The sequence below is a fragment of the Triturus cristatus genome, chromosome 11 (assembly GCF_964204655.1).
Source record: "Triturus cristatus chromosome 11, aTriCri1.1, whole genome shotgun sequence".
In the NCBI taxonomy this organism is placed as follows: Eukaryota; Metazoa; Chordata; class Amphibia; order Caudata; family Salamandridae; genus Triturus; species Triturus cristatus.
In genome coordinates this window covers 276,638,361-276,658,920 of record NC_140594.1, presented here as the reverse complement: position 1 = coordinate 276,658,920, position 20,560 = coordinate 276,638,361, and the positions used below count along the sequence as shown (strand labels likewise).

Sequence of the window (20,560 nt, the reverse complement as noted above, 5' to 3'; positions counted from 1 at the left end):
TGCAGCTCATATGCCTCGAACATAAAGTTTTAAGGACAGCCTGACCCACAGAAGCTTGCTGCTTTGCTTGCACGTCAACACAATAGTGTTTAGTGAAGGTGTGTGTTGTAGACCATGTGGCTGCCTTACAAATATCTTCTAGGGGAATGTTTCCTGAGAATGCCATGGAAGCCCCTATTTTGCGTGTGGAATGCGCTCTAGGGGGAACCGTTAGTGTGCGTTTAGCCTTGTGGTAGCATATTTGGATACATTTAACTATCCACCTAGCTATCCCAGATTTGGAAATGGGGTTGCCTTTATGTGGTGGAGAAAAGGCAACAAACAATTGTTTTGAGGAATGATTTGGTTCTGTCAATATAGTAAAGAAGGGCTATTTTAACGTCTAAGGTATGAAGAGCTCTTTCAGCTACCGAGTCTGGATTTGGGAAGAACACTGGTAACTCTACTGATTGGTTAAGACGGAACGGAGATATGACTTTTGGTAGGAATTTCGGATTTGTTCTAAGAACCACTTTGTTGCGGTGTAATTGTAAGAATGGTTCTTGTATGGTTAAAGCCTGGATTTCACTTACCCTTCTGAGGGATGTGATCGCGATAAGGAAAGCCACTTTCCATGTGAGGAACTGTAATTCGCATTTATGCAGAGGTTCAAATGGGGGTCCCATGAGCCTTGTAAGAACAATGTTTAGATTCCACACTGGAGAGGGTGGTAATCTGGGAGGAATAATTATTTTTAGTCCTTCCATGAAGTCTTTGATCGCAGGTACTCTAAAGAGTGACAAGTGTTGTCTATTTTGTAAGTAGGCTGCTAATGCTGCTAGGTGGAGACATTTGGATGAGTATGCCAAATTACATCTTTGCAAGTGCAGTAAGTAGCAAATGAAGTCCTGCGTGGATGCATCCAGTGGGTTTATATGATTGTTAGTGCAGCAAATGGCAAATCTTTTCCATTTTGCCACGTAGCAGGCTCTAGTGGTAGGTCGTCTGGCCTCTCATAATATTCGTGCAGTCTGGTGGTAGGTTGAGGTAACCGAACTCTAGGAATTCAGGAGCCAGATTGCCAGGTTCAGTTGACCTGGATCTGGGTGTCTGATTTCTCCATGGTTCTGGGTTAATAAGGACGGGGAGATATGCAGTTTTTGGTGGGGCACTAGGGAGAGTTCCAGTAGTGTTGGGAACCACGGTTGGCATGCCCATGTGGGAGCTACTAAGATCAGTTTCAAAGACTGTTGTCTGAGCTTGCGTACCACTAATGGAATGAGTGGGAGAGGCGGAAAAGCGTACGCAGATCTGCCTGACCAGTTCATCCATATTGCATTGCCCTTTGACTCCGGGTGGGGAAACTTGGCGGCGAAGGTTGGGCATTTTGCGTTTGTGTGTGGCGAACAGATCTATGTCTAGCTGGCCCCATTGTTGGAAAAAGGGTATTGGGACTTGGGGATGTAGTTCCCATTCGTGGATCTGTGGAGTCTGTCGACTTAACAGATCGGCAATCTGATTGTGAACCCCGGAAGGTGTTCTGCAAGTAGGTATATTTTCTGGGGAATGGCCCATCTCCAAATGTTCTGTGCGAGCTGGGACAGCTGGAGAGGATGTGTGCCTCCTTGTTTCTGTATGTAATACATGGCTGTCATGTTGTCTGTCCGGATGAGGATAGTTTTGTTCTGGAGATGTGGTTGGAATGATTTTAGTGCTAGGAACACTGCTAGCAGTTCCAGGTAATTGATATGGAGCATTTTCTGTTGTGTGGTCCATTTGCCCTGAGTGGTGTGGCCGAGGAGATGGGCTCCCCATCCTGTGAGCGATGCGTCCGTTGTCAGTACTATCTGTGGAAGAGGCTCTAGGAACGGCCGCCCTTTGGACAGGTTTGTTATGTTCCACCATTTGAGAGAGCGATGCGTGCGGCTGTCCACCAACACCAGATCTGTAAGTTGTCCATGAGCCTGGTTCCACTGACAAGCTAAACATTCTTGCAAGGGGGGCATTTGAAGTCTGGCATTAGGCACAATGAAGATGCATGATGCCATCATGCCTATGAGTTGCATGAACACTCTTGCTGGGAGAGAGTGTTGGATTTGGAATTTTGCGATAAGAGCTTGTATATTGGCTATCCTGGCTGGATTGGGATATGCTAGGGCTGTGGAGGTGTTTATGGTGGCTTCTAGATACTGATGAATGTGAGAAGGTTGGAGATGAGAATTGGGATAGTATATTGTGAATCCCAAGTTCTGTAAGATTTGGATGGTTTGGTGAGTGTGTAGAACACACTTGTTGAATGAGTTGGCTTTTATTAGCCAGTCGTCTAGATACAGGAAGACGTGAATTTGTTGCCGTCTGAGATGTGCTGCTACTACTGCTAAGCATTTTGTGAATACTCTGGGTGCGGACGTTACCCCGAATGGAAGGACGGTAAACTGGTAGTGTTGTCCGTCCACCACAAACCTAAATACTTCCTGTGGGCAGGATGTATGGGAATGTGGAAGTAGGCGTCCTTGAGATCTAGTGTAGTAAGGAAATCGCCTTGTTGCAGTAGTGGGAGCACTTGATGAAGAGTGATCATATGGAAATTATCTGAGTTGATATACAGATTTAGGGGTCTGAGGTCGAGTATTGGTCTTAGAGTCCCGCCCTTTTTGGGGATTAGGAAGTAGAGTGAGTATACCCCTGTACCCTGATGTTCTAAAGAAACTGGTTCTATTGCGTGTTTTTGAAGCAATGAGAGAACCTCTTGTTTGAGGAGCGCAAGATGGTCTGGTGACATGGAACGCTGTTTGGGTGATGTATGTGGGGGGGTAGTTGTGAGTTCCAGGCAGTAACCATACTGGATAATTTGTCTTACCCACTTGTCTTTTCTGATAGAGTTCCAGACAGGTAGGAACTGGTTTAATCTCCCCCCGACCGGAGTGGTATGGTCTAGGGGGAGTGGAGGAAAGTCACTGTTTTGTGGCAGGGGAGATGCAAGTGTTGTTATTGCCTCAACCTCGTCCCTTGTTGTTGTTTCCTCTGTATCCGCCTCTAAAATACCCTCTACTGGGGGATGTGTGTGTGGCAGTTTGAATGTAGAGGAGGTGTCCACTCCCATATTTTTGGAGGCTCCTCTAGAAGGAGCGCCGAAAGGAGCCACGTGGTTGGGGAGACTGTAATGCCCCCATGGACTTAGCCGTCTCTATGTCCTTCATTTTTTCAAGGGCAGCGTCTACTGCTGGCCCAAAGAGCTGTTCCTGATTAAATGGTTGACTAAGTATGGTAGTTTGTACCTCTGGCTTAAAGCCTGAAATGCGGAGCCAGGCATGTCGTTGAAGGAGGACACTTGTGTTAATCGCTCTAGAGGCGGTGTCTGCGGCGTCAAGCGCACATTTAATTGCTGCATCTGAAATAAGCTTTCCCTCCTGAATGAGATCATTTGCCTGGGTTTTATATTGGTCTGGCAGAGGTTGTAAGTGAGTCTCTAATTGATTGTAGTGGGCCCGGTCAAAGCGTGCTAGTAGGGCTTGGGTGTTGGCAATACGCCAGTGATTAGCGGCTTGTGCAGCTACTCTTTTACCAGAGGCTTCCAATAGTTTGGATTCTTTGTCGGGTGGTGGTGTGTCTCCTGTGGTTTGGGAGTTGGCGCGTATCTGAGCATTGGAAACGACCAAAGAATCCAAAGGGAGTTGCCCTTTGATGTAATTAGGATCTTAAGGGGCAGGCCTATATTTCTTTTCGATCTGAGGGTTGAGAACCCTGGCACGAACGGGGTCTTTAGAGACTTCGGGGCGTGTTTTATGACTCCTTTAATCATGGGCAGAATTTGTACCGACTTTTGAGACTGTTCGAAATTGTCTAATAGGAAGTCTTCCTCTGGTGCGTCTGAGTGCATTGTGACGCCGTGGTATAGTGCTGCCCTATTTAATAGTTGGCCAAACCCCAGGTGATTGTCAGGAGGCGATGGTTTCGAGGGATATGGCTGTGGGTCAGGCATATCTGGTAAAGGGAATGCCCAATCATCCAGTGGTGAGGTATCTGGATCCATGAACGGATCATTAGGATCACCCCCACCCCCTAGGTCATCATCATCCTGTGGTGGTGGTGTGTGTGATGGAGAGGGTAAAGGTAATGGTGTAGGCAGAGGGATTGGGGATGTTGAAGAGTCCTTCCTGTTTACAGGAACTGGGGCCGGTGGTGTGTCCAGTTTCCGTTTTTTACATGGCACCACGGTGACATGTCCAGTCTTTGGGTTGATATAAATCTTTTTCTGCCTTGGGTCGATTGGATCTGCATGAAAAAGTTCTTGTTCTTCAGGAACAGTCTTTGATACCGATTTTTTGGGTTCCGATCGAGGTTTTGGCTGATCGGTAGTATGTTTGGCTTTAGGAAGCGTATGAGAGTCCTTAGCCGGTTTCGGTGCCGATGATGGTTTCGGTGCCGAAGGTGTATCTGTGGGCTTGGGAACCTTCGGTGCCGGTTGGCCTTGGTGTTTTCGGGGCCGAGGGTTTCGGAGCCGATTTCGGTGCAGAGTGGTCTTTTGTCTTCGGTGCAGAGGGTGCCGGTTGGACAATGACATGCAGTTTGCTCGGTCCCGAGCTACCGGAAGGCTTATGTTTCTTCGGAGCCGAACCCGGGGGCGGGGCTTCTGAAGGGTGTTTTCGGTCACGACTGGGGCCAGCAGGCAAAGTCTTGACCAATGCCTTTGGTTTCGGTGGGGTTGGGGCAGGGGCAGTAGTACTCACACGTTGCCCAGGAGTGATGGGGTCGTCTGAGTCGTCTGCTTCGGAAATTATTTGTAGATCTTCAGAAACTTCTTCGGGGATATCGGGGCCTTCATTAAAGATGTCCACTGGTTCCAGAGCTGGTCTGTCACTGTGTGGAAATTTTGCTCCACACTGGGGGCATTTTTTGAACGCGTCCTTTCCATGAGCCGTAGGCCTCACGGCGTGGATAGGCCCAGCGGCCCGCGTCGACGTCCGAAATCGAGCCGATGAAATCGATGTCGAGAATGAAGGTGCTTCGATGTTTTGTGTGAAGTTTTTGCGCTTCGAAAAGTTTGGAATTGATATTTCCAACCGGAGCGGAAAAGTTGCATCCGAACCCAATGGCGGAAAAAAACTATCTAACGATGGAGTTGATGCCCATGCGCACTGTCGTCCAAGGGAGGAGTCACCTATCTCGTGACCAAAGACTTCTTCCGAAGACAACAACAACCTGCAAGCATCCGAGCCCAACACCAGATGGCGATCTACTATCCTAAGTGTGTGATCTGCAGCTCATAAGCCTCGAACTTGCATCAAGGCCGCCACCCAATCAGTATCATCAATCTGCCCAATATCACTCACCCATCTATCTCACAGTGTGCCTAACGTGTCAGGGACATTATTGCCAATGGTTTTATAAGTGTACAAGATGGCTTTGCTCCCCAGCTCCTCCATGAGCAATCTACCCTCAAGCAGGGAGTATTCTAGTTTATCAACAGCATTTAACCCCTTAACCAACCAAGCATGCCGGAACTGAGTAAAATTCAGGTGTTGATTCAGATGAAGGAGATATTCCTGTCTCAGGGAGAGGAAGGGCATTAGGTTCTCCATCTTCCCCTACTCTGGAAATACCTATCAAATTCCAGATCTCAAATAATCCATAATTTCAACAATGCTCTCATCATGCCCACTTCTCACAGTGGGGTGTCCCTGGTAACCCTAGATGCCCATCCCATAGTCTTAGATGCTCGAAGCCACACTCCCACCGCTGTGTGTCGCACCAGCACATATTAGTGTAGAGGGGAGCCACCTGAATTCAGGCCCTCTACAACATATAAACTAGGTAATCCCAAGGTGCAAACGTCCAAACGTTAATGCGTGTCAGGTGTGCTGGCCAATAATATGCCAGTATATCTGGTAAGGTAATCCCCTATGTAAGAATTCCGCTGGAGGGTCCATAATGCCACCCAAGGGTGCTTCCCATTCCACAGTAACAGCCGCACCACTCCATCAATTTTATTGAACATCTCCTTCGGGATAGTGTTTTGGAGCAACTTGGGGAGTGTAATCATTTAAAAGATGGCAGCCCTCCCTAGAATTGTCAAAGCCAGCCCACACCAATGTTCTGCATCGCCCCGAGAGGCAGCGTACACCTTGCCTAGGTTGGCATCTAGACATAGGTCTCGTCAGTCATGACTTGAATCCCCAGATATTTAAAACTCCCAGTCTCAAACCGTAATCAACGCGGCAAGGCGGTGGCATCGAAGGCACCATAAGGTTGGAAGAGTAGAGATTTCCCCTAGTTAATTTTGTATCCTGAGTAGCCACCAAAGAACTGGAAAATTGCTGGGATCAAGTCACGAGGCCCCATAACGTATAGCACGTTATCATTCGAGTTAGATTTTCTCTTCCATCGGGTGGGAATCAGAGACCCCGATTGGCAGGGTGAGCGCAGATCATACATGCCAGTGGTTAAAAACGTTAGAGCAAAGGGGGCTGGCCTTTTGTGTCTCCCGCTCAATCTAGAATTTCTCAGAGAGAATCCAGTTCACTCGCACTGCAGCTGTCGGGGCTTGTAGATAACTGGCCTTTTGTTGCAATTGTTCCCCCAATTTTGGTCTCCTTTTTTAGAAGCTAGATGGTGGTTTACGACTCAGACAGTGCACCGAGACCTGCTATCCAGAACTCCGTGCCAGTGCTACTCTCTAAAAAAAAAATAACAAAAAAAGTGATGTCTGATTGTTTCACAATTGGCTAAGGACTTACGCAATCATGTTAGTCCCTAGGAAATGGTACCCAATGGCATGTGTACCAGAGGGCTGCAGCATATCTTATGCCACCCTAAGGGACCCACACACATTCCACACAGACTGTAATTGTTTGAAACATGACATGGCACACTTGTGCCATGCCAAAGGCTACATGGGCTATATGTAAGTCACCTCTACAGCAGGCCTTGGAGCCCTAATGAGGTGTGCATTATAGCACATGTGAGCAGATATGCCCCTGTAATATCTAGCTCTATTGCTGGATATTACAAGTTATGTTATGTTATTAAAGCTTGTAGAGCGCACGATTACCCTAAGGTGTCCTGGCGCTAAGCACTAAATACCTGCGATGCAAAGACCTAAAACTGGGAAAAGAACCATGTCTTAAGGTGTCTCCCAAAAGAAGTGAGATCAGAGGCGTTTCTCAGAGTGAAAGGCAATTCATTCCAAGCTTTAGAGGCACAGTAGACAAAGCTTCTACCTCCCCAATTTGTTTTCTTAAAAGAGGGGGTTTTCACTTGTTTGGAGCCTGTAGACCTTAGATTTCTGCTTGGAATATACCATGAGAACTTAGTTTTGAGAAACTCAGGACCCATCCCATTCACGCCTTAAAAACAATACACAGCTCCTTGAAGCGAGATCTCAGATGTATTGGGAGCCAATGCAATTTTTTTAATTCTTTCTTTTTTTTGGGTTACATTTTTTTATTAGGGTTTCGCGTATAATTTAACATAATGCATGTCAACCGTATTACATACGAACCAATTTTGTGCATCATTGTGACTTAACATTGCTATTTGCAAGGGTGGTGACATTAGTTACTGTGTCCCTGGGGACCTCCTGTTTTTACTTAATCCACATGTCTCCTACTAGTACGTTCCAATAGACCGTCACTCGTATCATCCCAGTTGCACTGACGTGTCACGTAATCTTTACGGTCAACTCTGTCTCCCCTTTACGGTCTGTGTAGCTCCTCCCTTGTTTTTTTTAATTCTTTCTTAACAGATAAATCTAGGTGTCCCCGTCAGCAGTCTGGCTGCTGCATTCTGGGCAACTAGCAGCCTATTCAGATGTTTTTGAACATTAAGAAATCGACTGTTGCAGTAATCAAGGCGCGACATTAGAAGTGCCGTCACTACCGTCCTCACGCTCCCTTCAGACAGAAAGAACCTGATTTTCCGAATTATTCTGAGCACCATGAAGCATGTGGAGGTCACCATGCTTACATGGTCCCCCATGGTGAGTTTGTTGTCTACCACTATGCCTAGGTTCTTAGCTTTCCTGGCTGGTGTAGGACAAAGACCCAAGTTATCAGGCCACCATTGTGATGTCCACATTCGAGGATTGTTGCCAAAACTCAGGACCTCAGTCTTGGCTGAGTTGAGTTTTAAACAACTGGCAGACATCCACATTGAGATGGATCCCATGCAGACATGGAAGCGTGCACCTGCTTCCTTCTCTGCTCCCTCCATCACCGACAGCACAATTTGTGTGTCGTCGGCGTGGGAGGTAAGCTGGAACCCATAGGATCTAATAATGCCTGCCAGGGGTGCCACATAGATTTTAAAAAGTGTGGGGCTAAGAGCTGAGCCCTGGGGTACCCCACATGGCAAAGAAAAGGGTTTAGAGACGTTACCATCAAGGTCTACTGTTTGTGATCTGTCAAAAATGATTTCAGCAGCTGCCAGGCCAAACCACTTATCCCTATTTCTGACAACCTGTTCAGTAGTACCTTATGATGAACCGTGTCAAAGGCCGCGGACAGGTCTAGGAGGATCAGCATCGCAGAGAAGCCAGCTTAAGGTATGTACAAGGCACTGATCAAAACAAGTTTGACAGCTACTTAACGGCTTCATTAAAAACTATGGTATTTGCTATCAAACACCTCATATTAATAAATCAACCCGGCCTCTGGCAGGATTCCTACAGGATTTTGTGGGCCTGGATGGAGCACAGTCAAGTTATGTCCTGCCCGTCATCTTGCTAGCCATGCCTCCTTGACACCCTCAATTTCAAACAGCATAAACAGTAATGTGAAAGAGTATTGTCTACATAATAAGCTGGGACTATACCAATAGCATCTAACATAGCTCAACGGAGTCATTATACATAAACTACAATGAAGTCATAATGCTGCAGCAAAACTATGCCTCCGCCAATCCCCCAGGGAACAGATGTCACAAATCCTACAACGACTCCACTGGCAACTGCCAGTGAGAAGATCAATGTTCAAAGCACTATGCATTGAGAAGATCAATGTTCAAAGCACTATGCACAGTACTCAGAGCTTCCTAGATATTGATGTACATGAGAGGGCTGAAGGTGCGACTTGGTATAGTTGATTGTGAACCCCAAGTTGTGTAGTGTTTGGACAGTTTAATGAGTGTTGGATACACTGGTTGTATGATCTGGCTTTTATTAGCCAGTCGTCCAGATACGGGAAGACATGATCTGTTGTCTTCATAGGTGTGCTGCTATTACTGCAAGGCACTTGGTAAACACTGGAGCAGTGGTGACTCCGAATGGAAGGATTTTGAACTGATAGTGTTGTCCGTCCAGTACAAACCTTAGGTACTTCCTGTGAGCCGGATGTATGGGAATGTGGAAGTAGGCGTCTTTGAGATCTAGTGTGGTAAGGAAGTCTCCTTGTTGTAGTAGTGGAAGCACCTTTTGGAGTGATCATGCGAAAATTATCCGAGTGTATATACTGATTGAGGGGTCTGAGGTCGAGAATTGGCCGTAGTGTCCCGTCCTTTTTGGGGATTAGGAAATACAGGGAGTAAACCCCTGTTCCCTGGTCTAGTAAGGGGACTGGCTCTATGGCGTGCTTTTGAAGCAGTGAGTGAACCTCTTGTTTCAAAAGTGTAAGATGTTCTGCGGGCATTGGACGCTGTCTGGGTGGTATGTTTGGGGTGGTAGCTGCAAATTCCAGGCAGTAACCCTATTGGATAATTTGTCTTACCCACTTGTCTGTTGTGATGGATTTCCAGACAGGTAGGAACTGTGTTAATCTTCCCCCGACCAGAGTGGAATGGTCTGGTGGGAGTGGAGGGAAGACACTGTTTAGCAGCAGGGGAGGTACGAGTGTTGTTGTTACCTCGGCCTCTCCCTTTATTGTTGTTCCCTCTGTAACCTCCAAAATATCCTCTATTGGGGGATGTTTGGGTGGCATTTTTAAAGGACAATGAGTGATCTGTGCCCACGTTTTTGGAGGCTCTTCTAAAAAAGGAGCGACGAAATGAGCCACGCGCTTGCGGAGACTGCAACGCTCCCATGGACTTAGCAGTCTCTATCTTTTTTCAAGAGCAGTGTCCACAGCCGGCCCAAAAAGTTGGTTTTGATTGAACGGCTGATTTAGAATGGTTGTTTGGACCTCCTGCTTGAAGCCTGAAATGCGCAGCCAGGCATGTCTTCTGAGCAGTATACTAGTGTTAATAGACCTAGCGGCAGTGTGCTGCATCAAGGGCACATTTAATTGATGCGTTGGTGATTAATTTGCCCTCTTGGATTAGGTAATTTGCTTGAGTTTTATACTGGTCAGGCAAATGCTGTAATAGGGTTTCCAGCTGGTCATAATGGGCCCTATGATATGTAGCCAGCAGTGCTCGAGTGTTGGCTATGCGCCAGTGATTGGCCGCCTGCGCAGCTACCCTCTTGCCAGATGAGTCTAGTAATTTAGATTCTTTATCAGGGGCGGAGGGTTGTGAATTAGCTCGCTTTCTAGCATTGGACACTACCAATGATTCTAGAGGCAGCTGACCTTTGATGTACGCAGGATCGTCAGGGGCAGGTCTATATTTCTTATCTATCCAAGGATTAAGAATCCTGGTCCTTACAGGATCTTTAAATATGTCAGGAGTATGCTTAAAGACCCCTTTAATCATTGGCAATATTTGTACAGTTTTTTGGGACTGTTCAAATGAGTCTAGAAGAAAATCCTCCTCTGGTGTGTCGGAGTGCATGTGCACCCCATGAAATACAGCAGCCCTATTGAGGAGTTGTCCAAACCCAATATTATCATTAGGGGGAGATGGTTTTGTTGGGTATGGTTGGGGGCTTGGGAGGTCTGGGGGATCTATTGGATCATTGTAATCCCAATCGTCTTATGGTGGGTCATCTGCGTTTGTGAACGGGTCATTAGGGTCACCACCCACCCCTAAGTCGTCATCATTATCATCATCTGGAGGTGGTGTATGTGGTGTAGAAGATACAGGCTGAGGCGGTGTAACAGGTTTGGGGAGAGGAGGGGTGTTAGAAGGAAGGACAGGAGAAGAAGGCATAGGTGATTTGGCACAGTCCTTCACTGGCACTGGAGGGGTTTGTGCTGTGTCCAACGTCCTCTTCTTGCATGGCACACCTATGACATGTCTTGTTTTAGGGTCGATATAGATCTTTTTCGGATCAACAGGATCCGGATGAAAAAGTTCCTCCTCCTCGATAACCGCTTCCAGCGCCGATTTTTTTCGGTTCCGAGCAGGGCTGTTGGTGAGCCTTATGCTCTTTGGGCTTAGGAGGCGTGGTAGAATTCTTAGGCTTGGTTTTCGGTTCCAAAGGCTTTGGTTTAGGAGCCGTGGCGTGATCCTTGGGTTTAGAGGTGTTCGACGCCGGCTTATACACGGACTTCGATGTGTTCGAGGCCGGTTTGTCTTTGGAAGTGAAAGGAATCTGAGAAGATTTTGGAGCCGAGAGTTCTTTTGGCTTCGGTGCCGAAGGTGCCGGTGGGACTAGTACGTGCGGTTTGCTCGGTCCCGAGCTACCGGAAGGCCTTTCATTTTTCTTCGGAGCCGGGCCCGGAGGCGGGGCTTCTGAAATATGCTTTCGATCACGACTGGGGCCAACAGGCAAAGTCTTGACCAGTGCCTTCTGCTTAGGTGTGGGGGTTGGGGAAGGGGCAGTAGTACACACTCATTGCCCAGGAGTGATGGGGTCGTCGGAGTCTTCTGCCTCCGACACGATCTGGAGATCTTCGGAATCTTCTTCTGGGACATCTGAGCCTTCGAAGATGTCCATCGGTTCCGGAGCTGATCTCTGCGCCATGACGCGTCGTCGAGCTCGACGATCTCGAATGGTCTTCGATCAATAGGAGGCACAGGCTGGGCAGCTGGACTCGTCGTGTTCTGGCGAGAGGCACAGGTTACAGACCTTGTGATGGTCACTGTGTTGAAATTTTGCTCCACACTGGGGGCATTTTCTGAAAGGCGTCCTTTCCATGAGCCGTAGGTCTTACGGCATTGATAGGCCCGGCGGCCTGCGTCAATGATTGGAATCGAACCGATGAAAGACCGCATCAAGATTTTGATGTGTCTAGTCAATCCAAAACGTTAGTGAAAGTTTTGCGCCTCGAAAAGTTTGAAACTAAAGTTTCGAACCGGTGCGCAAAAGTTGCATTCGAACCCAATGGCGGAAAAAAACAATCTGAAGATGAAGTCGATGCCCATGCGCACTATCGTCCAAGGGAGGAGTCACCCATCTCGTGACTACAAAGACTTCTTTCAAGACAACAAGGTGCAATCATTCGAGCCCAACACCAGATGGCGATTTAATGCTAAGTGTGAGATCTGCAGCTCATATGCCTCGAACATCAGTGAAACAGAAAAGAGAGAAACGAAAGGTGAGGAACAGCACCAGTTGGAAAAGTGCCAAGCACTAAAGGTACAAAAAAGCCATAGCCGTTAAAGCCATAGCAGTGAAAGAGCAGAGCACCGCTCTGAGGAACACCCTGGCAAGCTAAGGCGACATCCTCCCTGGAGGCAGAAAGCATGTGAAAACGCCATAGCAGAAGCGAGAGAGAGAGAGAGACTGCAATCAACAGTGAAGGGCAACAAGCCCGGAAACAGAGGAGTAACAGCAATTCACCCCAGACGACACCATCAAGGTGGGTCGCATCCCCTGAAAGGAGCAAAAAGGCAGAGGTACAGGCAAAAAAAACAACGTAGAAGACTGCAAAGCAAGTAAAAGGGAGAAGAGCAAAAGTAGGCCCCTACACTGGAGAAAAAACCAGGGTGGAGGGATGCAGAAGCACTCATGAACCAACCGACCATGTATCATAAAGGAAGGGGTGGAACAATCAAGCAGAACGAAGCATCCTGTCTGGGAGGAAGCGAAGCGGACACCCACAGAAGACAAGCCACCCAGAGGGAGGCGAGCGCAGGAAACCAAACTGAAGGTCCTCGCAGAACGGGAAGAAAGGGCGGGCCGTGAAGGAATCTGCGGCTAGAATAGTCTCTACCAGATACATCGATACCGAAGGTAAGTAACTTGTACATCTGATAGAGACTACTAGCCGCAGGTTCCTTAACATAGAATAGATACCCTAGCCATACCCAGAGGGGAGGAGAGCCTGCGAGAGAACCTCCCCAGTAGGAAGAAACACAGGGCCCCAGCACAGCAGGCGACGTGCCACGGGGACAAGAAGGGTGGCCCAGCCCCCACCAAGCAGAAGTAGCAAGAACAAGGTGAAGGGAAGACTAGGAGACCCCAAGCCCATGCAAGGTACAACGGCCACAAACCCTCGAAGGGACAGACAGCCGCAGAGGAGCAGCCAGGTGGAAAAGAACAACCCCAACTCCAGGGAGAAGAGGAAGCACCGGAGGCAGAGCCTGCCGTAGGAAAACACACAGCGATAGATTACAGCTGAACAGGCATCAGCTGCAAGGAAGCAGGCAAGGCAGGAACGGCTCCACAGCAAAGAAACGCAGGCAGAAGAAGAAAGGCACAGGTGCGCAAAGCCCAGCAGAACAATAAGCAGGGGCACAAAGGAACACAATAAGGGCCACGGCGGCGGACCAGAACAAGCAGGCATGCGCAGCCGGCAGCTGACAGCTGACAGTACCATGGAGCAGTGCACCCAGGACAAGTCAGACGCAGGCCGAGAGCAGAGGCCAGGGAAATGCAGAACAATCCCCAAAGGAGGATCGTTCAATAGACACACACCGACCCACGAAGAGAAGTGGGACCAGCCAGAAGAGAAAAAGGAGAGACACGGAGGATGGACCCAAGCCGTCAACCAGAACACAGGAAAGCCAGGAGAAACCTAGCCCCCCTAGAACACCAGACAGAGGACCAGGCCGAAACGCCATACAGGAAGCGGAAACGCCACAACACGACACCTTAGACAGCAAGTCAGACTGGTCGATCGATGTAGCGAACACCGAGAATGACAGAATCTGGGGCAGCGCAAGCTGCGCCCGGACAAGACACAAGAGACCGCACCAGCGGTAGACAGTGATGCCAGGAAAGGCAGGGGACCCGAAAAAGGGTGACCATACCTTCCCAGCGCAGGACAGAGCTATACAACAGCTACAAGTACCCCACATAGGGTAAGACACGTCCCAAGAAAACATGGGAACACCTCTTAGGGAAAAATCCCGCAGCAGAGGACAAGAACATAAAGGACCTGCAGATAGAACCACAGACGGCTTGCCAAGCTAAAAACATACAGAAGGCCCAACCTGAGGACACCTACGGGTGTACCAACAACCAAAGAACCACAAAAGCCAAAGGGGCTGTACCAGCAGCCAACAGCACAAAGGGGTCAACCTAAGGACCCCGAAGGCACGACAACCCACACAGAATACACAGACGGTCCAACCGAACCACTAGACCCCCGAACAAAAAGTGTGGGATAACGTCACCCATAGCCGCCCATAAAGCAGCAGAGGACCGACAAGCCAAGTTTACAGAAGGGGAGGAGGACGGAGCCCCACAAGGAGCCGCTGAATGGCAGCATCCGCATGGTTGTTCAAACAAAAGCACCCCATCAAAAGGCAGGTCAACCAGACGCTCCCCAATTCCTCCGCCATGGGTGACTGCTGTAAACTAAGCCGGCCAGCCCAGAGTCCAGCTGGAGGAAGAAATGGCCAGCCCTAGAATGGTGGAAGATTCACGGACGAGTGGAGGACCTGAGGTGCCTCTGGGGAAGGCTGTGGCCGCGGGGACGGCGAAGAGCCCTCCCTGGAAGACGCCGGGGAAAAGGCCACCACGCGGCGTCCCATCTCCGGGGAAGAAGAGACAAAAAGTTGACGAACCTCCGGAGAGGAGGGGGCCTCTGGAGACGAGTCAACGACCCAACGCCGGCACGGCGCAGTTGAGTCCACCACAGGCGCGGGCGTGACGTCGACCGGCGCCGGAGGGGACACCAAAACGACCTCCTTCACCACTTCTGCCCTAGGAGAATGGGGCGGGGCCAGCTCCGCATCCACGAAAGAACGGCAACGAAAAGGCGCCGACTCGACCTCCGACGAAGCAGCTGCCTGCGCGGAGAGGCAAGAGGGACCCGGGGAAGCGCCCCGGCCCATAGCCAGCACCCGTGGCCCCACCAGCCGTCGGCGCTTGAGCGGCATCAGCTCTGCTTCTGACAAGGCCACTGCCTGCCCAGAAGACCAAGGAGGACTCTGGAGCGAGCCGCGAGTCCCGGCGACCTTCCGCGACTCCACAGGGACCCCCTCGGGAGTTTGCAGGGAGGCAGAGGCGCCGTGGGCCGAAGAGGGGAACCCCGTAGTGCCGCACCCCGACGACAACACACCTCCAAGACCTGAAGTCGAACCCGTCGGCGAAGGGGCTGAAGCCGCCGTCGACTCCGCGGAAGGCCCCGCACGTGGCAAGGGATCCGTGGACGTCCCAGGAAGAGGAGGAGGGGCCAAGGAAGCCTGCAGAGCCGCAGTATAGCGTCGCAGTCCGTGGAATCATGGTGCTCGTCCAAACACCACATACAAATAAGATGAGGGTCTGACTCCGACATCTGAAGTGCGGAAGACGAGCACGCCTTAAACCCGAAGGCATTTGTCCCCTGTCCCACCACGCAAAGCGTGAAAAGAAGGCCTGAAAACAGGTCAGGGACATGATCCGGATTGCATGCGGAAAAGAAGGAAACTCTTATCAGCGCGCCGGGGTGGGTCTTGTGTGACCCCGCTGTCGTCACGCCCGCAGACGACGTCAGGATGGAGTCGCGTGGTGGCGCGCAGTGATGCTGGGGCAAAGAAAGTTTTCCGGGTCCAGTCTCACGCCTTGGGAGGAATCTGCGGCTAGTAGTCTATCAGATTACAGCCTTCAGCCAACACTTGCTCAAAATGGAATGGTCAACACAGGACACCTTAACGCGACTTGTTTGTCAATCACCCACGGGCCTAATATCCGCTTGTAACCAAGACAGACCACAGCACAAACACTCATCCCATTTTAGAACAGATAAACAGACCTGAGCAAGTGCCTAGCCTAGAAGGCTGCAGCTATCCACTCTATAGGAAATGGATAGACAAACTACACAACTAGATGTATCTAGAAAGACCTACCATGCTCACGGAGGACTGACACAGTCCAACACTGAATACCCCTCAGTCCAGTCCTGAAGATCCCAATCGCTATATACTGAGACCTTCTCTTCTCTCCCTACCATACTCACCAAATAGGAAGACATTTTACACAGCATATAGGAAGCCTTTATCATAGTCCATCCAGTCAGATCTTCGACACTTTCTTCCCTCCTCCTAATACCCATCCAGCCTCATAATTTTGTATTGTGGTTGACCTTAATGCAGCAACCAATACAGAAACCGAAATTGAATCTCCCTTACAGAAACTAGAAAATCATTATAGAGACCTACAAAGCTAACAAACTCTGCCAGCATATCTCACAATTAAAGTCACATGCCTATCTTTCACGATTCTTTAATTTAACACAGTGCTACGTCCCAAACATGATAATTACACTTTGTTGGCTTTCACATACAACATGGAAACACTTCCCATATAGGCTCAATACTATAACTCTCCCAACCACACACCACAGGGAACGGGCATGCACTTCAGCATCACACCTAGGGGCAGTAAGCACTAGATAAATGTTGCGATGCAATAATGCTACAATACAACTAATACTAAAACAAGATATTACATTGAAACTGCAAATTATTTAAAAACAATTAGGAAAGACCCTGAGTTAACAAAATTATCTAAAAAACAGGCAAGACTTTACAAAACAAAATATTTATGAGAAAGTCTTACAAACAAGCACTTTCTGCAAGCAATCATCAGATGCTTAACCAGCAGTTATGGATTTAGAGTAAGCTGACAAAAAAAACAGACGGGAGCGTCACTATTCATAAAAACACTGAGCTTGACCATTTCTCATTAACGTCCAAAATCTAAAAGATCCAGAGGAATGTTTAAATTGTAGCGTAAACAGTCCTTGTAATCATTTATAAGAACCCTTTACGTATTTGACCTATAGTGTCTTCAAAAAGGAATAAAAACAACAAACAGTTTTGTCATGTGGAAGCCACAATCTAAAGGTTGGGCCACAATCTGGCAAGTTTAATTGAATAAATCAGCTGATAAGTCCAATGATTATGCAGTAAAGTCCAAGATCATTAACAAAAAGTGATGAGAAACTTATTGAACCCTACAATGTGACTAGGAAACTAATGAAAACAAAGAACAGCTGAATTTCAGAAGAAGCAGTCAACGTTAACCAATCAAAAATATTTCACCCGTCAGTCCAACAGGGTTTTCTTTTTAGAGGCAACAATGTAATTAAAAATCACACTCTAGCTGTGCAGTACAGGTAATGTTTCCTGGGACAAACCTTTCCCTTGTTTAATTTACAACAATGAAGCAAGACTAAGTCCTAGAGGTGGCAGGAAAGATGAAGGTTTTGAGAATCCTAATTCAAGCATGCTGTGGGTCAGTGATCAATGATAACGGATATCAAGATTAGATGCACAGTTTATAAAATTGGTATATGCATCCCTGAGCAAAGGCTCAGTCTCAAACCTGTAACATCAACATGTGTTATATGAACTCCAATTTAAAAAAGCGTATCTGCAAATCCTATTAACATGATAAACTATATTAAAGGTGAAGTAGCATGCAAGCTCCAAGATTATATTCTCCAGCCCGGCTTTAGAACAATAATGGGTAAAGAAAATGCACTACCAGACTGACAAGACTTCCTATTCTCACTCAAATTAGGAACACCAGACTATTTGATCCAACTCAGCCAGTTAGCTGGATGATACAGTGGATCATGAGACACTACTTTACAGCCTGGAAAAATTGAATGTTATTACAGGCATGGCTCTGTGGTGTTTTTATCCTTCCAATCAAGCCACAGTCAATGGATCCACATCAGTGATTGACATCAATAGCAAAAGGGATTCTATATGAACTAGGAAGTAAGGCACATATTAGGTAAAGAAGTCAGATATTATACAGAAAATAACCCTTCACGCATTGCCTGTAAGAAACTCACATAGGGGCATGGGTATCCCCCTATACAAGGACAGCACTCACCTGTTGATAATCTGCTTGTCCATAGTGGGCCGGTCCACAATATGATGAGTGATAGTCTGGTCGGATGCACTGTATGTTGCTCCGATGCACACTGACTGGTCCCAGGAAACATCACCACCAAAACTCCTATCAGAAAGGGTCAGAGGCAAGTATTATTCTAGTGCAAGGGGGACAGAGGGTGTCATACAGAGAGGTAGGAAGCAAGGGAGATAAATGTAGACTGAACTACTGAGATGCAAGCTACATTTGTGGCTTTGATGGTGGAACAGCAGAGAACTAAGGTAAAAAAATAAATAAATACAAAAGCACTGGAAAATAACCACTTTACATTACCAAGACATCATGAAGGCACCATTCTACAATCTAACCATAACCTGTTACGTTAGTTCACAATAAAGAAACTGGACAGCCATCACCCCACTCATGGAAGTATACAATGCCCACATGAAAATTCATATCTCTCCTAAAACAAACAGACTACAGCTAGAGAAAACGAAGAGCATTCCCCACACCACAATGATCCTCTCATGTCCCTCTATCCCTAAAGGATAGAAGTTCCAAATTAAAGTCCCTTTAGGACTCATCCTCCAACGATGAGGAAACTCATAATCCAATCCTCTGCTCTGACAATCGCAAATGATACCCAGACTCACTCACCTCTGTCAATTTGGGGAAAAAAAACAATTCAAACCCACTCAGTAGATCAATACACAACCAGAGATTGGTCCAAATACAAATTGCGATAATCTCCCTAGTTCCACCTTTACTAATCACAGACCTCACACTCCACTTGTGCTAATTAAGGGTCACATCCACAGGCCAACATTTTGGAAATCAGAAACAGCTCTTGAAGTGACACAAATTTAGTGGGGTTGGCTTTAACAATTATCACCCCGTTAATAAAGTCAATATTGCTCAAAACATACAGCAGCTTGTTTTTATCAAGTTTGTTTATTGAACCAAAGAACAAGTTACTTACCTTCGGTAACGATGTATCTGTAAGAAACATTAGTTAGTTAGATTCCTCACCTTAGAATATCCCCAGGCGTCAGACTGGATCCGGAAGATTTTTCGTCAGCAATACCCCTTCCACGTCGCTAGGCGTCGTCTGCGGCTCCGCGTCCGGCGTCATGCGCCAGATTGACGTCGGAGTACTTAGACGCCGCCCTCGCGCGCTGACGTCAGTTCTTGTACATAGCTTTCCGCGCCAGGAACGCAGAGCCATGCAAAGACCGACACTGGTGCCAAAAATAAAATCTAGGGGCCTGAAAAGGATAACCTTAACCCTAGATGTCAGTTCGCAGAACGGGGAGGATGGGTGGGTCGGTGAGGAATCTAACTAACTAATGTTTCTTACAGATACATCGTTACCGAAGGTAAGTAATTTGTTCATCTGAAAGAAACACGTTAGTTAGATTCCTCACCTTAGAATAGATACCCAAGCAATACCATCCCCGGTGGTGGGTCTGCGAACCAAGATCACACCAGAAAGTCCTGGAGGACAGAACGGCCAAAGAAGCCATCCCTCCGGACTTGGCTGTCGAGGCAATAATGCCTGGCAAATGTGTGTAGCGAAGCCCACGTCGCCGCCTGACAGATGTCCTGCAAAGGGACACCCCGTCCCAAAGCAGTAGTAGCCGCTGTGGCCCGAGTAGAATGGGCGCGCAGCCCAACAGGAGGGTCCTTTTTTGCCAAGGAATAACAAATTTTGATGCACAAAACGACCCACCGAGAGATGGTCCGTTTGTGCACAGCTTTCCCCTTCTTAGCACCCACGTATCCAACGAAAAGTTGGTCGTCCACCCGGAACTGCTTCGTGCGGTCCAGATAAAAGGAGAGCGCACGTTTTGGGTCCAGATGGTGGAGCCTCTCTTCCTCTTTGGAAGGATGCGGAGGCGGAAAGAAGGTGGGCAAGGTGACAGACTGCCCAAGATGAAATGGAGTCACCACTTTCGGAAGAAAGGAGGGACGAGGCCGAAGGACAACCTTGTCCGGATGAACAGAGAGAAAAGGAGGCTTTGAAGATTAAGCCTGGAGCTCACTCACCCGTCTAGCCGAGGTGATGGCTACCAGAAAAGCAGTCTTAAGCGTCAGCAGACGAAGAGAACAATTATGAAGAGGCTCAAAGGGAGCGCACATTAGAAATGTGAGAACAAGATTCAAGTCCCACTGAGGCATTACAAAAGGGACAGGAGGGAACGTGTGAGTAATGCCCTTTAGAAAGCGTGTAACTACAGGGGACTTGAAAAGAGAAGGCTGATCAGGAAGCCGCAAGAAGGCAGAGATGGCAGCAAGATAACCTTTCAGGGTGCCCAGGGCAGAGCCCTACCGGGCCAAAGAAAGAAGGAACAGTAGAACCTCAGAAAGAGGGGCGGAAAGGGGATCCACAGCCTTTGCTGTGCACCATGCCACAAATTTGTTCCACCGGCAGGCGTATACCGTCTTTGTGGAGGGACGCCTGGCTGCCAGAATGATATCACAGACTTCAGGAGGCAAGTCAAATGGCATCAACTGCCGCCGCTCAATCTCCACGCATGGAGGTGGAGGTTGGAC

General features: G+C 48.1%; 1 protein-coding gene across 1 annotated transcript in view; it reads right to left on the bottom strand.

Moving 5' to 3' along the window:
• PES1 (pescadillo ribosomal biogenesis factor 1) overlaps positions 1-20,560 on the bottom strand; it is a 141,162-nt gene that overhangs the window by 56,310 nt on the left and 64,292 nt on the right. Inside the window, exon 11 of the mRNA XM_085635681.1 lies at positions 18,008-18,133. Within this exon, the coding sequence (XP_085491807.1) occupies positions 18,008-18,133 (126 nt within the window). The remainder of the gene's footprint in view (positions 1-18,007; positions 18,134-20,560) is intronic.